General features: G+C 32.3%; 1 protein-coding gene across 2 annotated transcripts in view; it reads left to right on the top strand.

Moving 5' to 3' along the window:
* Nucleotides 1-22,486, top strand: part of LOC124532342 (acetylcholine receptor subunit alpha-like) — a 57,593-nt gene that overhangs the window by 20,105 nt on the left and 15,002 nt on the right. Inside the window, exons 2-6 of one of the 2 annotated variants that reach the window (XM_047107224.1) lie at nt 1,838-1,992; nt 6,170-6,350; nt 8,615-8,730; nt 18,140-18,308; nt 20,021-20,157. In XM_047107224.1, coding sequence (XP_046963180.1) covers nt 1,838-1,992; nt 6,170-6,350; nt 8,615-8,730; nt 18,140-18,308; nt 20,021-20,157 — 758 coding nt within the window. Of the gene's footprint in view, nt 1-1,837; nt 1,993-5,934; nt 6,116-6,169; nt 6,351-8,614; nt 8,731-18,139; nt 18,309-20,020; nt 20,158-22,486 lie in introns of both variants that reach the window. The other variant, XM_047107223.1, reaches the window with a different exon arrangement.

Below are 22,486 nucleotides of genomic sequence, written 5' to 3'. Positions count from 1 at the left end.
AAATTTACTGTAAACAACATTTAAACCTTGAACAAAGTTGGTAACTTTTATTAATAACCGTAAAATATAAAATCTGTAAACACAGCCTCACAGCTGCCTTCCGTCCAGTAAAACACGAAACTCAAACAAAGGGTTTTGTTCTCAGGATTATTTCACGCTTCAATTTCTTTATTTTCGTGTAAAATCTATGTAGTCGTGTAAAAAAGGTCACGTATTTATATATAACGCATTTACGTCTTTATTATTGAATAATTATATAGCAAAAACAAGAAATATTTTGTTCTACAGACAAAAAATCTAATTGAATATTTGCTATTGCTATTAAAAGTAATGTCTGATGAAATTCCATTCCATTTTTTTCTCAATCGCATTTATTTTGAGACTTAATATATATACAAATTTATATTTTTTAAGTTTATAAATAAAAGCTGTTTATACAATGTTTGAATAAACACTCATTTTTAATTTAAAAAATATTTACTTCATTGTATTAAAATAGCAGAAAAAGGTAAAAAGATTCGATGTATGCTATTTCCATATTGAAAATAATAACAATGTATTTTGGAATACGTACGATAGCATATGTATTAAGTAATCTCACAATTAGGTTAAAGTTTAAGAAATCCATTGTTTTTATCACACGTAAATTTAATGACGGTTACAAAAACACTAGATTTGAAAACTATTACAACTGCGTTCATCTTCTACGTGAGTTATTCTTAAGGTCTAATTGAATATAATAATAAAGTGAGATCGAATTAAGTAGGCAAGTATCTAATATATATCCCTATACTTGTAATAATATCATTTTTATTTACAAAGGATCCGGAATCGAATCTCAATCGCAGCAATAAATGTTATTTTTGGTAGTATTATTCAAATTTTGGGTGAGAAGATATTAAAAATATTATTCTACGTTGCCCCAAGTCAGGCCGGTCGAATCAAGATTTTTTCCAATTTAAATTAAAAAAAAATCTTTGCGTGTAAGTCTTTTATATAAAAACATGCCGTCAATTCATCGATAAAAATACTACAAAATGCTTTATATATTATATTGCTACGTATATAAAATATTTAATGTATTCAAAGCATGATTCAACAGAATGCTTAGCACAACACAACGGGTAATTAATCACTTTCACGTTGCGAAATTTCTTACGCTACATCTTATGTCAGAAAACATGCATGTCATAGTCAAGAGGATGTAAAAATATATATATACATAAATATAATGTATCGCTTTTCGTCTGTATGAATGATGAGTTAGACATTTAAATTATTGTTTTAGACACTTTGGCGCTGTTAGCAATATTAACTATTCCTTACAGCGCCAATGCGCCACCAAACTTGGGAACTGAGATGTTATGTCCCCTGTGCCTGTAGTTATACTAGCTCCTTCGTCCTTCAAACCAGAACAGTATTGAGTATGTATTGAATATTATTAATAACTAATGGTGGGTGTTTCCTATCCAGACGGGCCATATCACCAAGTAAAATACGAATGTGATACAAGGAACTTTTCATTTCGGCACATCGATGACGTAAAAAGCGTTTAGTTCATTTTTCGGTGCCGTTCCTTATGAAGAAACAACAACCGAGCAAATCAGGTGGAACCTGATTTGCTCGGTCATATATTAAACAAAAGTAGACAATTGCAGTATAAATTTTATTTATATCTTATATTATTCTATTCTTATTAGAAAACATATTCTAAACATTGCTACGCAAGTTTAGTCAGCATTTTTGTTTTCAAAATGAGCAACACCATGCCGATTTCGTAACTTTTTGTAGCTTATTCTTGAACGTTTTAAGTTGTTTACGATAAATGTTATTTCAGAACTTGAAGAATCAAATAATGACAACAAACCTGTGGGTGGAGCAGTCGTGGTACGACTACAAGCTGCGTTGGGAGCCCCGCGAGTATGGCGGTGTGCACATGTTGCACGTACCCTCCGACCACATATGGCGACCGGACATCGTGCTCTATAACAAGTGAGGAATAGAAACTCCTGATTGATACCTAAAATGCTTTCTAAAATATAAACTTAAAATTCTAGTGATGGAAAAGCGATCGGTTCGTTCATAAACTTGCCATGTTCGGTCGGCTTTCTTATTTGTGTAATTAAATGTTCTAATTTAACTTCACGTTAATTATCGTGAATGACATTTTTCGGAGAGCGGTTACCATAGTTTTGGAACGGCCATATTGAAGATATGCTTATAAGAAATTACATTTTTTTTTATTTAAAATTTGCACTAAATTTTTATGTTAAAAAAGATAATAATAGATCGTTCATCTGTGTTAAATTACAATGCCAGATTCTGCCCACATTTAAAAAAATTGTAAAATATTTATTTACAAAAAAAATAAAGCTTAAGGTAATGGAATATTTTGGAAATAAATTGGTTTCAGTAATACTTATGATAAAGTTACTGAAAAAAGGGATTTATCCCCAATCTTATTTCCCGTTCTCCGAGAAGCAATTTCAAGCTGTTTAGAGAGAGAGTTTTCTTATCAATCTTAAAAGATAAGGATTTTTTTTATACTTACTTACTAATTAATTACTATTTTTTATAATTAGGTGAAACGAAACGAAATTAACGAGTTTTTCTTTATTGTCAAAATGAAGATTTATAATAAAATAAAATCAGTTTGAGTACATATAGTGATAAATGGACACTGACATTGGGACGACTTCAAAGAAAAGAAGTAACAACCTGCAAATGTCCCATAGCTGGGCTAAGGCATCCTCTCCTATTTGAGGATGTCATGTGGTAGTTGAATATGTGTTAGAATTTAATTGAATTTAGATACATTGAGGTTACCTCACGATCTAATTCTTAACTGCTGACCAACAGATGAATAATAAACACAAATTAATCAAATAAAAAATCAGTAATCCTTGGTTAGCGGTTAAAATACACACAATTTTTTAACTCTGATGATTTTTGCTTTTAATACATAGTTTCACCTATTTTTTGCTTCTAGTCACGTATTCTGATTATTGTTTGCGATTTGCTTAATGATATAAGGGTGCATTATTTATGGCCTGCGTTTTAACAGGATGCTAGCGCCCTACCTAGAGCCCCTCCGTGTTAAATTATCGGCGTTCATTAGTTTTAAGTGACGCTTGAGCTAACAAGAAGTCTTACGGCTCGTAAGACAAGTAGAAATAAAGACAGCAAAAAAGATACAAATTAAATTATATGATTATCTTTTTGGAAGGAAGGTCTTTTACGCGGATTATAATAGCGTGAACTGGCAGAAATCGTCGCGTAAGTAAAAAGCGTTATGCCTTCCCCAAGCGACCTTAGTCACTTTTTTTTATGCGGTTTTATACAAAACCTTTTTTTGTTGTTGTTATAATCCACACCGGGATTTATTATAACAATTTTATTTCTTGTTATTAAATTATTATTAAACGTTTATTTATGTGTCTAATATTTAATACATAATATAAAGATTATAAACTCCGTTCAAACTGAGTATTATAGTACACATATCTTTGTTTTACGTTTAATAATAGATTTATACAACATGTTGTATTTTTATAACCTTTTACAACATGAAAAGCGTTCAAACAACAATGTATTATAGCTCAAATAGTGTAATTTTTTTATCATATTATATTAATAAAATAGATAGATATTTGCTTCATTCTATAATTAGAAACACTGACCTAGTTTGAACAAATATTAAAAACAAACTGAAATGCCACTTTCGTGATTCTTAGCTTAGATTCAGTCAAAAAACAAGTTATTATAGTATCCTTACTTAGTTGTAGAGATAAAAAAAAATCCGAAATTATTACCTGTTTTACATATTTTTGCCAGCTGTAGCAATTCGAGTTTACTCGGTTAGTTAAAGTTCTCTATAGTTTCTGGCATTGTTCGAAATAGTTGAAAAAACAGTAATAGTTATGAATGATGCCGCGTCACGAGCGGTTTAGTATTCATCGTTCCACTACGCCGTATCGCTTCTCCATACGCAATTAAAATATCATAGTCCGTAAAAAATCATAAAAAATTATTGTAAATTATACTTTGTATTCTAAATTACAATACAAACATAGAACATTACTCTTTAAAGAACTAGTTCCCTTGTACATTTTTCCATACTAATTTAGTGATGTATTACTATTACTGATTTAAATAAAAATAAAAGTGATGCAAAATCTGTACTCGTCATAATCACACTCATCGCTATCTATAATAATACCATATTTTAAAAACACACTCTAAATAACCAAAGTTAAAATTTATCACATAAATATATCACTGGCTTTTATATAAAGGTATTAGAGCTCTCATAGTTCTCGTTATCTGTGCTTGAATGCGTTATTGATCGTTGCGCCATTAGTATAGATACGTCACTTTATTAGACCTTCAGCCTCATTGATGTCGCAGTACAAAAGTCTGGTAAATGCTTTTCGACGTATTACATGCTGTTAGATAGATCATTTCATGAATTAAAATTATAAAATGCTATAATTTTCAAATTGTCAAGCTACTATAAATTCACGCCCGAATTCGCAGACAAGTTATATATATTTATATATAGGTATAAGTGGTTTCAAACTCGTTATAAGATAAAAGTTTCCAATCTTAACTAATTTGACGAAGTTTATAACTTCGTGAACGATTTCTCGTGTAACATTGAACAATAATGAATTTAGAGTCTGTTTCTAACACAACTAATTGAAAATTCATTTTAATATGACGTACGAACCCTTCATTTATAAATGTATAACGTTAAATATTTGTCGTACGTAATATGTTATAACAGCACGTACTGGATCATGTTTATTCACCAGTCGTAAATTATAAGCGCGTCTGTAACGCAGTAATTTAAACGCTTGTTAATTATTTATTGTCATGAAAATCATATTAGCGTTGTTAATGTCATATACTTTAGTTTAATTGGTAAATATAATTTCGATACTAATTTATTTAATAATTATATTTTTAAGGTTAATAAATTTTTCTTTATTTTTAGGTCAAAAGTGATCCAACGTTTGTAGATGGTATTAGTTTAATATTCGATAGAATCAAATCTGGAATCAGTAAATTAATAAGTGACGTAAAAGATGATTTGGGCGATGTTTTAAACTGTACATTAAAAGCTGTGGATGTTCTGATTCGTGCAAATGATTGATAAATTAGTGTATCTTTTTAATGTATAATTAATAACAGATAAATATTCTAAATTGTGTTATTTATTTCCTGATTAATTTATAATAGTGACAGATGATTTCAGTGGATGTTGATTAGAAATAATTCAGAGAAGGCATTCGATTAGTCTTGTGTGCCGCATGAAGAGGCGGACTTTGATAAATGACCTCGGCACAATCCTGGCTCATTTCCGACCGCTCCCTTCTTAGGTCATGTCTCTTTCAAATGTGAACCTTTTACCCCAATCCTTCAAAACTGTTCCAAATTACTCTTTTTCTCTTCATCACATTTTGAACACACTCAAGTTATGCTAAATTAACGTAATATTTAATACACTCGAATTTATTAATTTCATTGGAGATTCGCTTGCCGAATAAATATGTAAATATAACGCAGTTATTGTTCGCATTTTACATCCATGTTAAATTTTAAATTAACATCATTTTCATTCACATAAGTCACAAAAAATGTAACGCAATGACACGTATAGAAATAAAAAATGAAACAATCCAACATTGTAAACATTTTAACTTATAGCCACACTTGTACACACAGAACAATGCCACAAAGTTATCGAGAGTGAAAACAGAAGTGTTATGTTATATATAGAATATAGATAGTTTTACATAGGAAACAATTGACACTTACACATGTAAGGATGAACACAAACAACCGCCGACGCCACAGATGAACACACTAGCGCGAACTAAAGGGCTGACGCGTGGGGCCCGTGCCGGCTTGTAATGTGCGTTAATATTGCAGTGCCGACGGCAACTTCGAGGTAACGTTGGCGACCAAGGCAACCATCTATCACCAAGGGCTGGTCGAATGGAAACCGCCTGCTATTTACAAGTCTTCCTGCGAAATAGATGTGGAATATTTTCCCTTCGACGAGCAAACATGCGTTCTTAAGTTCGGTAGCTGGACGTACGACGGATTCAAGGTAATTTACCGGGTCTCTCCCACCGCTATGGCTCACCACTCTGTTTGTCCGCAGCGCCGATGGAAACTACGAGGTGACGCTGATGACCAAGGCCACGGTGTACCACAATGGCATGGTGGTGTGGCAGCCGCCAGCAGTCTATAAGTCTTCCTGCTCTATCGACGTCGAGTTCTTTCCTTACGACGTGCAAACCTGTGTGCTTAAGTTAGGCAGCTGGACGTATGACGGCTTCAAGGTGACGCCCCGCTGTACGCCGCTTGGCGCCGCGCGCGCGGGCTGTAGCGTAGGGCCCGCCGCTCCGGCCCATGTCCATGCAGTAGCTTGTTGGCTCGAACGTTTTTCGTCGTGTAATTAATATTACTATTCTGTCTGTGTGGTATGTTAATAATGTTAAACACATTGACTTTTCGCGTCGGTGCTAGTGCGAAAGGCGACGAGCGCGCGACGCTAGCCGCCGCCCGCTAGCCGCCTTTATCTCGCTCTTTAGCATTAACAAGTTGCAAGTTTACATAACCTTTGCGATGGTGATGTTTTTAAGTATGTGGAGTAGCAGTATGTCAACGTGCGTGTCCACGAATGCTCCAGAATATCCTCGATCGGTTCCACTTAGTTCGATCGGCCTTCCTCGCTCGACACGGAAAGGTATAAAATTTTAAATGTCAGGTGATATGGGATGCAACGTCACTTAACTTGATCCTTGTCCAATGTCCTCACATTTACGAAATCATTCCGCCCTTGAGGTTATTTATAAAGATCTTTTTTTATAACACAAGACTGACTCGCAGCGCGGAATGGTTTTATCCCGTTTATTTCACCCGCTCCAGCTGGCTCCGCTCGCGCCTATACACACTTTCTGAAACACAAACAGCTGACACAAGTGCTTGCTGCATGCCTCCTCTGTGTTACACGGTGCACACACTGCATGTCTCCGGCTTAGTTCCGAACCAATTGCATTCCCGATCACACGGCCGAGCGCCGCAAACCGTGACCACGTCTCTTACACAGCTTTACACTAAACACGTGGACAACTTAAGCACTACACGACGTCTGAAAAAGATAACCGTCACATTTTGATTCGTTATATTTTGGAGCATTAACGGCCATCTCTTTGCATATTTTATACCTTTCCCTATTAGCGACTTTAGTGGCTGTAAGAATTCGGTGTCGCTGGTCATTGCATGTAGTCATTATCATAACAAAACTAACAGAATAAAACGATACACAATTGAAATAGATGTCAACATTAGAGCGACCGTATCGACGATTGAAGCGATACACGCACATCGACTTCACTCGACGAGACAGTCTTGCATGCACTCGCTACACAAGAACAAAGCTCGAGCCTCAAAGCAACAACGGCCGCGTTTAGTATAGACTATAGAGTCTGCCTTGCGTGATTCTGATTTGTGTTAGTAATTAGCTGCTGGCCGTTGTTGTGCTGAGGCGGGCGGCATATGGATAGTCGCGCGGCTTCGCCTCCACGCGACAGACACACTCGCGGCTTCACGCCGTTCCCGCGCGACACACACATGCGCGGCGGAGCCGGTGCTTCCGTTGTCCTTGTTTTTTGACGAGTCACACACAATGGAGTCCACCCTAGTCGATAACATTACACTGATGTAAGAGAGAATTAAAGAAAAACAGGGGTCAGCCTCCATTACAACTCGTTAAAAACTCAAAGCTCATAAAATTGATCTAGGTGTTGTGTTTCGCGTTGTTACTATTTCGCATGATTCGAGATCTTGTTGCTCAGTGTCGTTCTAAAAACATGAACTAAAAGCGATTTTATACAGGTACTTGACACACTTTGTGGTATGATTTCAGTAAAAGTTATCTCGAAAGGCGTCAAGAAGGAAGTCGATGTCATAAACTGTTGTTACAGATCACTAATTAATTCTTGATTTTTAGGTGCCTACACATTGTGTGACAGGGAGCATGTATCTGATAAACAAAATGACTAAATAATGAAATGTGTTCTAAATATTAAAATTAAAAAGGAATTATAAATAAAATATCTATAAACTAATTTACGCTTGAGCAAAAATACAAGAGTTCGATATGCACTTATCATCACACATACTCGTATAGTTATATTTTTGCTCGACGTAAATATTTAATAACGACAATGTGACTTTAAAAGCTAATCTCAATTAAATAGCGTTCAAAATTATGCCAGATAGTTAAATGTCAGTATATTTGTTGTGTGTTTTACATTAAGTATTTATATTTGATGCTTCGAATATTAATTATATATGCAAAAATGTTATACAATACATTTATTTAACTTTAAAAAAAATGCTTATACAAATATTACATTGAAAGAAGTACTAATCATATATTTCACGTTATAAGCCTGTTGATTCATTGCATTAACGAAAAAATGGTTCTTAAGACAAAAAATATTAAAGACTTTTGAATACATAGAGTAACAAATGTAGCTTTCAATACTACTACTCTAGTAAAATTCGCTTAAACTTTGGAATGAGGATGTGTGTACAGGTGGACTTGAGGCACATGGATGAGCAGGCTGGAAGCAACGTGGTGTCCGTCGGTGTTGACCTCTCAGAATTCTACATGTCGGTCGAATGGGACATACTGGAAGTGCCTGCTGTCAGGTTTGTTATCATTATACTCTACGTATATTATTATTACAGGCTAAATTATAAGACCGTAGATCCCGCTTCTCAAATGCCTTTACAAAACAATATATAATTATTTGGGTTTTCTATAGAATTTTTTATAGTACCAGCACTACTTACTTCTAACTCTGGAGCTAGTATTGACAGCGTGAAGAATCGACGAGTTGTCAGATTTGATATTACATATATAACTAGAGTGTCGTACGTATTGATTTGCACCCACACTTGTGCACTACAATAATATAAACGTGTGCAAATAATATGAGTCGAGATGGCCCAGTGGTTAAAACGCGTGCATCTTAACCGATGATTGCGGGTTCAAACCCAGGCAAGCACCGCTGATTCATGTGCTTAATTTGTCTTTATAATTCATCTCGTGCTCAGCGGTGAAGGAAAACATCGTGAGGAAACCTGCATGTGACAAATTTCATAGAAATTCTGCAATATGTGCATTCCACCAACCCACCAACCATTGGAACAGCGTGGTGGAATACGTTCCAAAAACCTTCTCCTCAAAGGGAGAGGAGGACTTTAGCCCAGCAGTGAGAATTTACAGGCTGTTGTTGTTGTTGTTGTGCAAATAATTATGATTAATGCTTTCGCGACCAAAATCGATAAGAATTTCACATTTATGTAAGCGGAGTCTTAAAAAGCAAAAACAATCTCAAATACAATTTACATGTTTAGATTTAATTATGTCAAGACTTTTTAATTAAAATATTTAATAACTATTTAAACAACCATAGAAACAAATTATTGTTCATTTACCTTATACGAAAAAGAAGCTCCAGCTAATTCGAATTTTAGCATGATACTTTACACACAATATGAGAAAAAATGTTCTTTTCATACGTTCTAAAAAAACTTTCGATGCAAAAAATAAACTTTTATCATTCAAAACAAATTTGTAAAATCTGTGTAAGAAAATTGAGAGGGAAAAAATACTTCGAAAATTGAACGCAGGACGCGACCGAATCTAAAGTTTTTATTACCACACTTTCCAAGTAGGCGTGATTATTCTTCTTCATGCTTATCACGTATATATTATACCTACTATGCTAAAAATTTCCGTGGCAAGCAATACATTGCCAAATCGATGTTATTTAACTAAAAGGTGCCGTTGTTTTGCCATATTTCCATGTTAACGTAGAAAAGAGTTTTTAATTTTGAGATATACGAAGCAGGGGTAACTTCACGACGTAAATGAGATTAGGTTTTATCTCGTCCTGAAAAAACGGCAAAAATGGTAAAGAAGCGAGATACGACGACGTACGTCATGACAATTTAATTAACTTTAGTAAAACTGTACTTTCATAAGACAATATTAATATACACGATGCATCTTATACTGTTTTGTTGCATTAATTAAACATATACCCTTTCCATGTTTTGCTTAAAAACATTTCAAAATTGCATTGTATTAAAGAACAGTGCAAAAAATACTACACGAACATCTGTTTTGTTGTGTCTGTCATTCATATTATAAATTCGGAAAATCATTATCATCGTCATTACATAGTATAAAATAAAATCGCTTACCGCTGTCTGTCTCTATATTTGCTTCTATCTTTTAAACTACGAAACGGATTTTGATGCGTTTTTTATAGATAGAGTGATTCGAGAGGAATGTTTTTGTACATAATACATGGACAATATAGTAAAGTAAACAGAAAACCAGTTCGAAGCCGGGGCGGGTCGTTAGTATTTAATGGTTTGAATACGTTTATCTCAGCTGTCCGATTTAAATTTTCCCATTGTATCAAATAGCGCGTTTATTGTGGAAGATGCATGACGCTACGAAGAAAGATGAAGAGGTGAAGCAGGAACTATAAAAACCAACCAATATAGCAATTTTCTTTGTATTCTAAAGCTGTATTAATGGTCGACTTTTATTTACATGGTTTCACTATTTATTGCTTGCGATCAATTTAATATTATGAGTGATTTATTAAAACGATGTAGGTATGTGGTTATTTAAAAAAAGACCGATAATTAGCGGTGACACTTATCTTTTAAGTCCTTGTTTAACGCAAGATATGGATTAAAATAGTTTGATTCCCAGAACTAGATATGTAGACACATATATAACGAGAGAAAGGCTTTGAGTGTTCTGAAGCTTGTTTAAAAATAACCTTTTACTTTATACCATCTCACTGTTCGTAGCTAGTGATACTGGCGTGATGCCGCCTTAGGAACTAATTTACTGACCTCTATTAAATATCTTGAGCATACTTTTATGAAGGGTAAACAATTTTACTGTACATTTTATAGACAAGATAAAAATGCTGATAATGAACCCTTGGAACTTTGCGTACACCAAAATCGACGAACCGTAACGAAAGTGATGCTTGAATTCCCGCTTTGTTACCTTAAGGGCAATTTAGAACTTTGTTTAGAGACTTTTTTTAATTAAATGATGTACTCAGATATTCTTCTTTATGTATTTTAAATTTATAAAACAAACATTGCCAAGTTGAATATTTCATATATTTAGAATTATTGCTTAAAATTTATTTTTTGATAAAAAACATTTTGAATTTTATTCAAAAGAATTAATTATTGAAATAATTATGATGTAGATAATGTACATAAACAAAAAAAAGTAATTACGTAGGTCCAAACTAAAAGCCGTCACAGTACTCTTTTCAAACATATTATATTATAATGCATCTCGCGAGGCTGTGAACCGTATCATACTACTTCAAATTTAACGCATATTTATTCAGTAGTTTATAATATATCAAAGTATTTTCAGTTAAATTATAAAGTTTGTAACCTAACATAACTGAAATATTATAAATTATCGAAATTGTATATGTTTTACTGTAACTTGAATAAACGTTCATTTTTTACGGCAGTGTAGAGACGCATTTTATAACCTTACGGTATTTAACGGTGTACAATTTTACGGTGATATATCAGGTTACGCTGGTTAGGCCTTGTTTTTACTTGTCATCTACGACTTAAAATGACACTTGGAATATTTCATTGTATTGTCATCAAAACTAAAGGTGTGTACCGAATATCAGGTCATCAGTCAATAAGACGGGAATTGAATTATACAATTACTAAATTTGAGCTATCGAAATAAACAAGGCGAGCTAAATAAAAGCGTTTAATGATTTCTATATATATTATTGTATTATAGTATTTTCTGAATTGCTTTAAATATCGGGAATATATTGATAGAGAAATTGACGCATAAGTTAATAATGTAAATATTTTTCTTTGTTTACGTAGTAAAATAAAGGAATAAAATATACAGTAAAATAAGACATCTGTTTCTATTTTATTTTATACATTATTAATAAACCAACAAATTTTAAGTATTGTATTAATAAATGTTTTTCGTCAAGTACTTCGCACAGAGTTACGATCCGGTCGTACGGTATTAAAATCCGCGGAATGGAAGCGTTGTAAATTAAATATAATAACAATTTTTCTTTTCAATTTTATCTTAACTTAACTTCTCTGACTGTTAAAAAATATATTGTTAATTTACCCTCGTAATGAGTCGCAGTAGACTTATCTTTCAATGTTTCTTCGAATAGATATATCGTTCGACTTTTTCGATGATGTCCGACTAACTAGCCTCTCGATAGATTAAAAGGAAGGTTATCCTTATTCGATAATTGATCTTCTTTAACTATGACATTTGCAAATTATGATTTTACTTGTTCCATTAACGGCTTGGCAATGAAATTTTTTGTAATTTTTCTGTTTTGTTTTTATTTGGTGGTTCCGGTTGTTTTGATGTCAATGAGTTAAAAGTTAGTATGTATACTTTTTAAGAGTTCTCTGTTATGTGGGTATAAAGTAAGTATCTCTATCCTTAGCATTCCGTTGACTTTTTGACCTCAACTCGCAATGGCGCAGTCTCATTCGGTTTGAATGAAACTAACGAGTCAAGCAGTAGCATTTCATTTAAAACTCATTTAATATATTATTATTCAAACCAGAAACCAAAAACAAAATAAATCAATAAAAAAATTAAATTAGTATTATATCTATGTTTCACTTCAGTGGTTGTCAAGATTTTTAAACATTACTACAATAAACAGTATACTCGTATGTGTGTATTGGGTCATGTGCCACAAAATCACATACATATACTGTTTTTGTAGAAAATTAAGTATCTTGTTGATACATCGAATAATTTAAATCATGACGATACAGATGGTTCCTATAAATATCTTTTAGTCTTTAATTCGATTATTATTACTCTTATTAGAAACACTTTCGTTTAGTCCCTGTCACAACGTTATTTTTTTTAATTGTGGTATGAAAACTTACTTTTCAAATCTGTAAATTTAAATCTATTAAAATGTACACTTTACTTTTCAAAAATATTAATAATACATTACTATTATATACTTATTTTTTTGTAATTACTGATTATTACAGCATTCTTAAGCATAATTCAATATTTTTTAACTACAAAACAAAATATATATAACTCAACTGTTAATGCTGTTGATATAGTATATTTACAAAATATACGAGATCAACAGTATTATGTTAACTGGACCATAACACTGATGCTCAAATACAAAGGTCGTGATTACAGAACGTTGTATATCCATTACAACGGCATTCATCGCACGGCGATATTGTTCATTTCAAATTGTAATACAAAAGTGCTCCAATAATATCTCGCAATATAGGCCGTGTTTCGATTCATTTTCTCTGTTATTACTTTTTTAGCCCTCATTTCATAGATTATTTTTTAGGTAACAAAATGTGCTTATGTAGAAGCGAGTTTGCGAGTAGGTAAAATTTAAAAATAGACTGATTTTGTAGTCAAAAATCGAATGAGAACGATCAAAAATAGTCTGCTATAAATAGGCTGCTATTTGTAGCGACTCATACAACGAAAGAGTTATTTTAGTAGTCGTTTTAATGAATGTTAAATGTTTTTTATGTAGTTTTATTGTTTCACACGTTGTATTTTTTTTGTTATTATTTATTACGATGAGCAAATCTTATAGCCTACTACTAGCGGTACTGAGCTAAAATTTTGCACAAAATTGTGAAAACAATAAATTAAACTTGTTATTTTTTGACTTAAGCCTTACTTTAATTCGTTAGTAACTAACGGTTTTTTTCACTCTCATCATTTGTTTTAATTATAATAACACGATCCACACTAGTCACAAGTTTTTTCGACTAATAAATATGAACATTATGAATATATCCAAAGTTTTTCGAACTGTTCTTTATTCAGGTTTGCTCATAAAAGTCCTTTTGAGACAGAATATGTCTCATGATACACGTTGATTAAATGTTAAGCTACTACCGGTTCAGAGAGTATATTTTGTCGAGAACAACCGGTAATATAATAAGTAGTTACTCTTTTCTAGTATTTGAAATATAATGCTTACATCAATTAGTAAAACTAGATTTATGTTTATGCTGTGGTAAGATTTATAATTAATGTAATAATATATCTATATAATATTCCTCAAAAAGTGATTAATTAATTAATCTCAGCATAGATTTTCATTCCTTCGTCGTCCCTTGCATGGGTTTCATTGTTACAGAGGCTAAAATACGAAGTGACCTCGCTCGCTGTATAAACGGTTCAACATAATGTTTGTTTTGTTCAAACAAAAAAAAAAAAACCCGCTGAGTTTCTTTCGCCGGTTCTTCTCAGGTCAGGGTATTTTCTTTCCGAACCGGTGGTAGTATTTCAATTGACCATCAATAAGAAAGTGTAATGCTTCTATGTTGAATAAAGATATTTGAGTTTGAGTTTGAGTTTGAGTTTCCCAACACTAGTCGCGTTCCAAATTTATTCAAGGTATTTTAAAATATTGAAGCTTAAAGGTAACTGTGTTTCATTACCTTTTTTGGTATAATAAATCGAAGTGATAAATTCAACATTAGTAAAATTTAAATGTATTGTAACAATTGTTTTTTTTTGTAACCGACACAATTAAAATTTTAATCAAAATTTAAGTTACTAATCATTAAATAATTATACAGATTGTACTGCTATGTGTAATTGTTATAATTCAATATTCCGTATGAAACTTCCTCACGTTGGCTTGTATATTTCAAAATGAATTAAGTGCCTACGCTATTTTTGTAGCGAGTGCTACATCGTCTACGTGACGTAGACTAATTCTACGTGATTTCGAGATTATGGTCTGTTTTGATGGCTGATTGTTGCGTTATTTATAGTCGTCGCCATTTATAATAACACGAAATGAAAACCATGAGGTGGTTTAGTTTATACAAGAGACTAGAATCTATAAGCTTCGCACGGGTGCAATGCTGATACTAAATATAATAGAGATCAGTGTTTTTTTAGTCTATTTTCCACGTACTGTATACAAAATCCGTCCTTTTTTTATTATACCTTCCTCTCGAATTATTGTATCTATTTAAAAAAAAAAGTATCAAAATCCATTGCGTAATGCGTTACAGATCTAAGCATACATAGGGACATATAACGATAGGCGACTTTGTTTTATGTTATTTAATGATGATAATGATAATTTCTGGTCATCGACTTAAATGTATATTAAAAGTTAGACCTACATTTAAACCTGTACAGGTTTTGAAGCAATTAACAGTGTGGCGGACAAAGACAGAAAGCCACATATAATATATTATATACGATTTTATTTTAGCCATAAAATAAATGCCATGTCGGTATAATAAAGATTTTACCCTCTTTTCAAACCTTAGCGCCTAGAATGAATGTTCGGTGCACTGCTAGACTTTTTTATATTTACATTTTTTATTTTCATTTTATGTAATAGCTGGCAAACGAGCAGGAGGCTCACCGGATGGTTAGCCGGATGTTATTCGTAATCTATACATATAATAAAATTAGAGTGTCTGTTTATAATATTAAAATAACCGCTTTTTACCAAATTTATATGTATACACGGTACATATACCTAAATAATATTTTTCTCAATTTTTGTTTGTCCGTCTGATTATTCCGACTAATTTCGGTATCGGCTCTGTTTTGACGGGACTTTCAATGATAAATAGCTGATGTAATAGGAGTAACTTAGGCTAACTAAAATAATAAAATTTTATCATAAATAATCTGTGCGGTAACAGTATACGGAACATACTTACTTTATAATATTACTTAGCGGACGGGCAAAAGGGTCACCTGATTGTAAGTGCCCACCATCGTCTATAAAGCGTGGCAAAAAATAATAACCATTCCTTACATCACATCAATGCGCCTCCAATCTTGAAAGCTGCTGTTTGGCAGTGCAATATCTGATAACTGTGAATTTCTAATTGAAACTACCCTCGTGACTTGCATAAAGCCCTACTACCAAGTAATCATATACGATATTTATAATTTGATGTCATATGTAATAGAGTACATTTTGATTTTATCTCACATTTCCTAGCATTTCAATATAAGTACCACACTGGTATATAAAAAGGTTTTATTTATAGTTCGGTATTCACGCAAATATTCATCCGATATGGAACATTCACATTAGAACTTCGACTTAGAGAGCAAACCGTCGGTCTGAGCGCTTTCCAAGCGAACGCTGCCAAAACTATAAGATACAAGAAAAGTTTGTTCGAGAGATTTGTACATCTCAAAAATGTATACAGAAAAGTCTGGTCGAAAATGTACTAAATACGAATATATTTATTTGGATATTATTCGGTTAACTCTGTATTTTTATATTGTTTTGTGTGCCATCTGCTTCATCTTATAAGTATCAAATAAAAAATCGGTAAAAAATCTTTTAAGCTAAACGGGTTTATCATATGTGCACTGAAAACTGGAAAATAAATAAATTGTTACCTACCTACATAGATGGTCCCGGTCATTACTCTCTCTGATGGTAGTTGTCGTCATAAGATGAACCATGTCAGCGGCGGAATGGTGGTTCATGAAAGATTACTAATACCTGGATTTGCTTGGTAGGTAAACTAAGCAGCCCACGCCATAACAATTAAGTATTTTGAACTTTGAATATCTTTTATATTAGACTAAAATAATAACGTGGGGCCCCTCTGAAATCCTACCTACGGCAAAGTATTACTTTATATTTTCGTAGATCATGAGCTCAGCGTTCGCTGTTATTGATAATACTATATTGTATTGTCACCGGAATTAAAGGTGTGTACCAAATTTCAGATCAATCTGACAACAGGAAGATACTTAAATTTCAAGTTCTAATTTTGACCCAAACAAACTTATATTTATTTGTTTAAATACCGTCGAGCTAAATAAAACCGTTTATAGAAATCTACTTGAAGGGCAGACCAGCCACCATTCATAATTAAATGGTTAACATTATTGATATTGTAACTTAGATCCGAATAATATTTTTACGAGTCACTCTATGAAATTGCTCCTGCATGTCTAGTTATTTGCTCGTCGTAGAATATATAATTTAGGGTCAACCCACATCTAAAATATGATTGCTAGAAGGATACGTTATATGTTTATCAAGTTGTATATCATACTTCTCAATAAAATTCCTATGTAATCTTCCACATAAACTGCAGTGTATATAAATGTTTTTATATATGTATATTATACATTATATTTAAAGACTGAAGTAAGTAATAAATAGAGACTTAATCATAATAAACTTTAATTCTATATCTAATTCATTTTAAAACTTTTCTGACACTCGATATTTGATTGATGTAACTAACAATCAACAACAGCCTGTAAATTCCCACTGCTGGGCTAAAGGCCTCCTCTCCTTTGGAGAGGAGGTTTGGAATATATTCCAACACGCTGTTCCAATGCGGGTTGGTGGAATACACATGTGGCAGAATTTCTATGAAATTTGTCACATGCAGGTTTCCTCACGATATTTTCCTTCACCGCTGAGCACGAGATGAATTATAAAGACAAATTAAGCACATGAATCAGCGGTGCTTGCATGGGTTTGAACCCGCAATCATCGGTTAAGATGCACGCGTTCTAACCACTGGGCCATCTCGACTCTTAACTAACAATAAAACTAGGTAATTAACAGGACATCGTAGCGGAAAATCGTACATGCTATATTCCTCAACATTTATAATTCAATGCAAAACTAAACCACGAAGTTCCGGATCTGCGGTCATATATGATAGTCAATAGATTACATAAGCCAGAAAATTAATAACATCACTTTGTCGTAATCACTACATACTCGTAGTATAAAATAAAGTCGCTTTCTCAGTCCCTATGTCCCTTTGTATGCATAAATCTTTAAAACCGTAATTCGAGAGGAAGGTTTTTTATATAATATATTGATAATGTAATAATGAAACACTGATAATAATTTTAGCAGTTTGTAATGTGATGTCTTTGTCTTGAATTCTGTATTATATTTAGTATCAGTATTGTAAATAGTGCTAGTAAATACATAATTCGGATATATTTTTCATGCAGAAACGAGAAGTTTTACACGTGCTGCGACGAGCCTTACCTGGACATCACGTTCAATATAACGATGCGAAGAAAAACTCTATTCTACACCGTCAACATCATCATACCCTGCATGGGTATATCCTTTCTCACTGTACTAACATTTTACTTGCCTTCGGACAGCGGCGAAAAGGTAAGTGTTATTGCCTAGTAATACTAATTAATCTTTTGGTCTGATGAACTATTCATACGGGTTCATGTTATGTTTCTTGCTCATGTCCCAGATTAAATATGATTATTAGATTGGAACAAACGATCAATAAATAGCCTTTTAGGGCCGGAATATAAGACACAACAGCTAAGTAATTATTAAGTGTTAACTATAAACGTTTTTTCACGTTGATTTTGTATGTTTAGTTTAAATTGAAGATCAAATAATACACAATACTATAAACAGAGAAACAATAAGACAGATTATAAAAATGTCTATAAAAATATTTTTGTAAAGCTTTATAAAAAGATTGTCTAATAATCAAGAATTACTTTAAAAAAAATTGATACGTCCTCTTTACAATGTCAATTTAATATTTCTGTTTTTTTTATATTAATCAAGTTTCATGCTAATTGTTTTCAAAATATAATGCGCTTCATATTTCGTAAAATAAGGTTTTCTTAAAGAAAATTTTCATTAAAATAAATATGAAAGAACAATGACAACATAACAAGATCTGTGAAAAATATTAGCATTGACAGCAATGATACGTTATGTTCTATAAAACACTTTATTAAAGTAAAAGTGACTCCAAATTCAAGGGACACTAGCTCTGCCTTCGAGGCAGCTTTCGAATGTGTGACTGTGTGAAATAGTTTTATATCTTAAAGTTGTATTTGGCTTATAAGATTTCTTGACTTTTTTTATATAAAATAATTAATAATAGTTTTTTTATAGGCTTGCTATAAATAGGTCTGTTTCAGCTACCCTGTCCTAATTTATATATAATGTATCCTCTAAATTATTGTATTAATAAGATTTAACTTTCTTTCATCTCATTTTATATTCTCTTTTACATGCTTTAGAAACCATTTTTCAGTCTCAGTTTCAGTTTTAATAACATTAAATAATGACCCTACCTTCATTTTCATCAATTATAATTGCATTCTAATAGTTTTATTTTAAAAACATATTCTGAATTTGTTTGAAAAGTCTGTAACAGTTAGTGTTTTTATGTCAGTTAACAAACATAAAACTTTATAAAACTACGACTTCGTTCCTCGTATAAACTACAAGAAGAATAATAGACTGTAGTACGGACTTACTTCGGCAGTTCAAAATGAGAACGAACATCAACAACCGTAGAATAACAATTTTGAACCGCGACACTTGCACTATTTTTGAACGCTCTCTGACTATAAACGATGCTTCTGTGAAAAGTGAGATTTAGTATTATATTTTATTACATAAAAGAACCTACAGTCCAAATGATTAGAGTCTTCATTTATCATTTATATATCAATAACCATGCCTCTGATTTCATTCCTACTCACTTCACTTTTAATTTTTGAACATTTCTTTGAATGGCTTATACAGAATAAAAATAATTTATATATATCTTTTACGATTATTACCAAATAGATTATTGAAACGAATTGAGAATATTAATTAGACCCCCAGTTGTATAAATTTATTGATTTATTAAAAGTAGTCATATAAATATGAACTAAAAGCTATTACGTATACAAATCATGTCGAGGTTTATTTATAACTAATTCGAACTTTAAAATGTACATAATAAAATATACATATAACGACTGGTCTTTTTTTACAAATAAATGTAAATATTGACTTTTAAAAGTTTAAATTTAAAATTGTATTGTTTTTTTAACTTTTAATATATTTGTTGAAAGGTAACGCTGTCCATATCGATTCTCATCAGTCTCCACGTGTTCTTCCTGCTGGTGGTGGAAATCATACCACCGACGTCACTCGTCGTTCCTCTCCTTGGAAAGTATCTTATATTCGCCATGATATTAGTCTCTATAAGGTAAGCTATTTTATATTTAACCTATCTAATGCAATGGTGTATCTCTTATAGCCTTTAACCTGAAATTTTAATAATTATGCACTATTAAGTAACCACACAAAAAGGGTTCTTGTTTGAATTATAGTGCGCGAATATGAGCCACCTGACGATAAGTGGTCACCATCCCTCCTAGACAATGGAGCTGTAAAAAATATTAACCATTCCTTACATCGTCAATACGCTCGCAACTACGCTCGCTTTGGGAGCTAAGATGTTGTGTCCTTTGTGCCTTTATTTACAGTGGCTCACTCACCCTTAAAACCGGAACACAACAATACTGAGTATTGTTGTTTAGCGGTAGAATATTTGATGAGTGAGTGGTACGGACCCAGACGGGCTTGCACAAAGCCCACTGAGAAAACTCGTATAAACATAATAAAAACATAACATTGTAAAACTTTGTATAAACATAAATATATTTACAGCTATATTGAATTCTTTGGCTGAAGTTTCGATATTTACACAGGCAACAAAGTTTTCTGGCATTAAACTTTCATTAATGCCAGAATAATGTTCCCTCTGTATGATACGGATGGCCGTTTCGTTTTATGCCTCTTTTTGGCAGAGTTCATGAGTACCGCCAGCGTACATGAAAACATGCACCATTTTAAATTCTATTTTTAGTAAATTAGTAGCTTAATTACTGGAATACATTTAAAAAATATACATACATATTTTCAAAATAATAAATTTGTACTTTAACACTAACACCACTGTAAAATCAATTATTTTTAGGTACCATTTTTATTTAGGTACTGTGTGTTTCTTCTAAAACTTTAATCAATAAAAAAGATAAGTTTTATTTAATCTGTAGCAAAAGTTGAAAGGATAAGCATGTTCCCAAGGATAGAGGAATACTATAAATTTCGATACGCTTCGCGGCAATTAGACCACACACCGTCCATCCGTCAACCACATTTCCTGTCAGTAACTGCGTGGCTATGTCGTATTGCTCTATAGTCATTACACGATCACAAATCTATATACGGATTTAATGGGAACGCAAATGAAAGTGATAACCGGCTTTACTAAAATGACACATAGGTTTATATATTACCATAATCCTCTGCTTCATTAATATTCCATCCATGTAATCCGTCGTTTAGAGGTCGCGCCTTTCTTTAATTGGCGCCCTCTGTACGTTTTGCTCCAGTCTGCTCTGGTTAAGACGTCGTATACTTTATTATACGGGAGGTGGTATCCATTCGATGATTTTTCCCCATTGTTGAACAATCCTTCAAACGGCCTCTCATATGGCACTTCAGTTCACTTTAGTTGAGATGGCATTTTTTTCCAACAACACATTAAACCTGATACTTTATGGGCCTTCAATAAAAATAATACCTAAAAAAGTTATACTTGAAATGCAAAACGCATTTTATTGATTGGCTCATGTTATCGAGAGTCAGAAATATTTCAGATGTTGGTCTTACTTTCCTTCATCACCGTTGTTGATTTACTACATAGCTTTCTAGGTCAACTATGTCGTTTTGGTTTACGACCTTTTTGAGCAGTGTTTAATATATTTGGCGTGTATTATTTTATGATTGTTCGATAATTTTTAATCAGAAACGATGTTGCAATTCACTAACCAACATTCAAAAAGTTAGTTTCTTAAGGGGAAATACTTAATACTACTACTTAATGTCATGAATGTCACATAAAATTTTATGCCTAACATTTGTTACCGCCTTATTATTTTAACCACTCAAACTGCACAACACTTTATATTTCACTAATACTAATACTTTACTGTTCGACATTAGGTTAATAATATAAATTGATTATATATATATATATATATATATATATATATATATATATATATATATATATATATATATATATATATATATATATATTTTAATTTTATAATATAGGTATTTATTTGTCAACCACCTTTCTTATTCGCATCTAGCCAAACGAATGGCTTGTTGTCCAACTTTAATTAATTATAAGCTTAAGAGTCAAAATAGAAACCGTGTAATTGATAATTAATATTTTAATATAAATGAAAAGAATCAACGGAGATACTAAAATATATGTAGAATATAGTTTTATGATTTATTAAAACAATGACATAGGTATCTAGTGTCAGTAACTCTTTAGATGGGCTGTTTTGTACATAAAAAAAACGAATGGTGTACGCTTTTAAATGAAATATTTCAAGCTCCACGATACTGAATACTGAATTAACGATTTTTTTTTCTATATTATAATAAAATATGTATTTTTACAGGTACATCGCGTTACTATTGAGTTTTTCTTTCTTGTATACTTTTGTAAAGAA

The sequence above is a fragment of the Vanessa cardui genome, chromosome 9 (genome assembly GCF_905220365.1).
Source record: "Vanessa cardui chromosome 9, ilVanCard2.1, whole genome shotgun sequence".
Lineage (NCBI taxonomy): Eukaryota > Metazoa > Arthropoda > Insecta > Lepidoptera > Nymphalidae > Vanessa > Vanessa cardui.
This window is presented reverse-complemented; position numbering and strand designations above follow the sequence as displayed.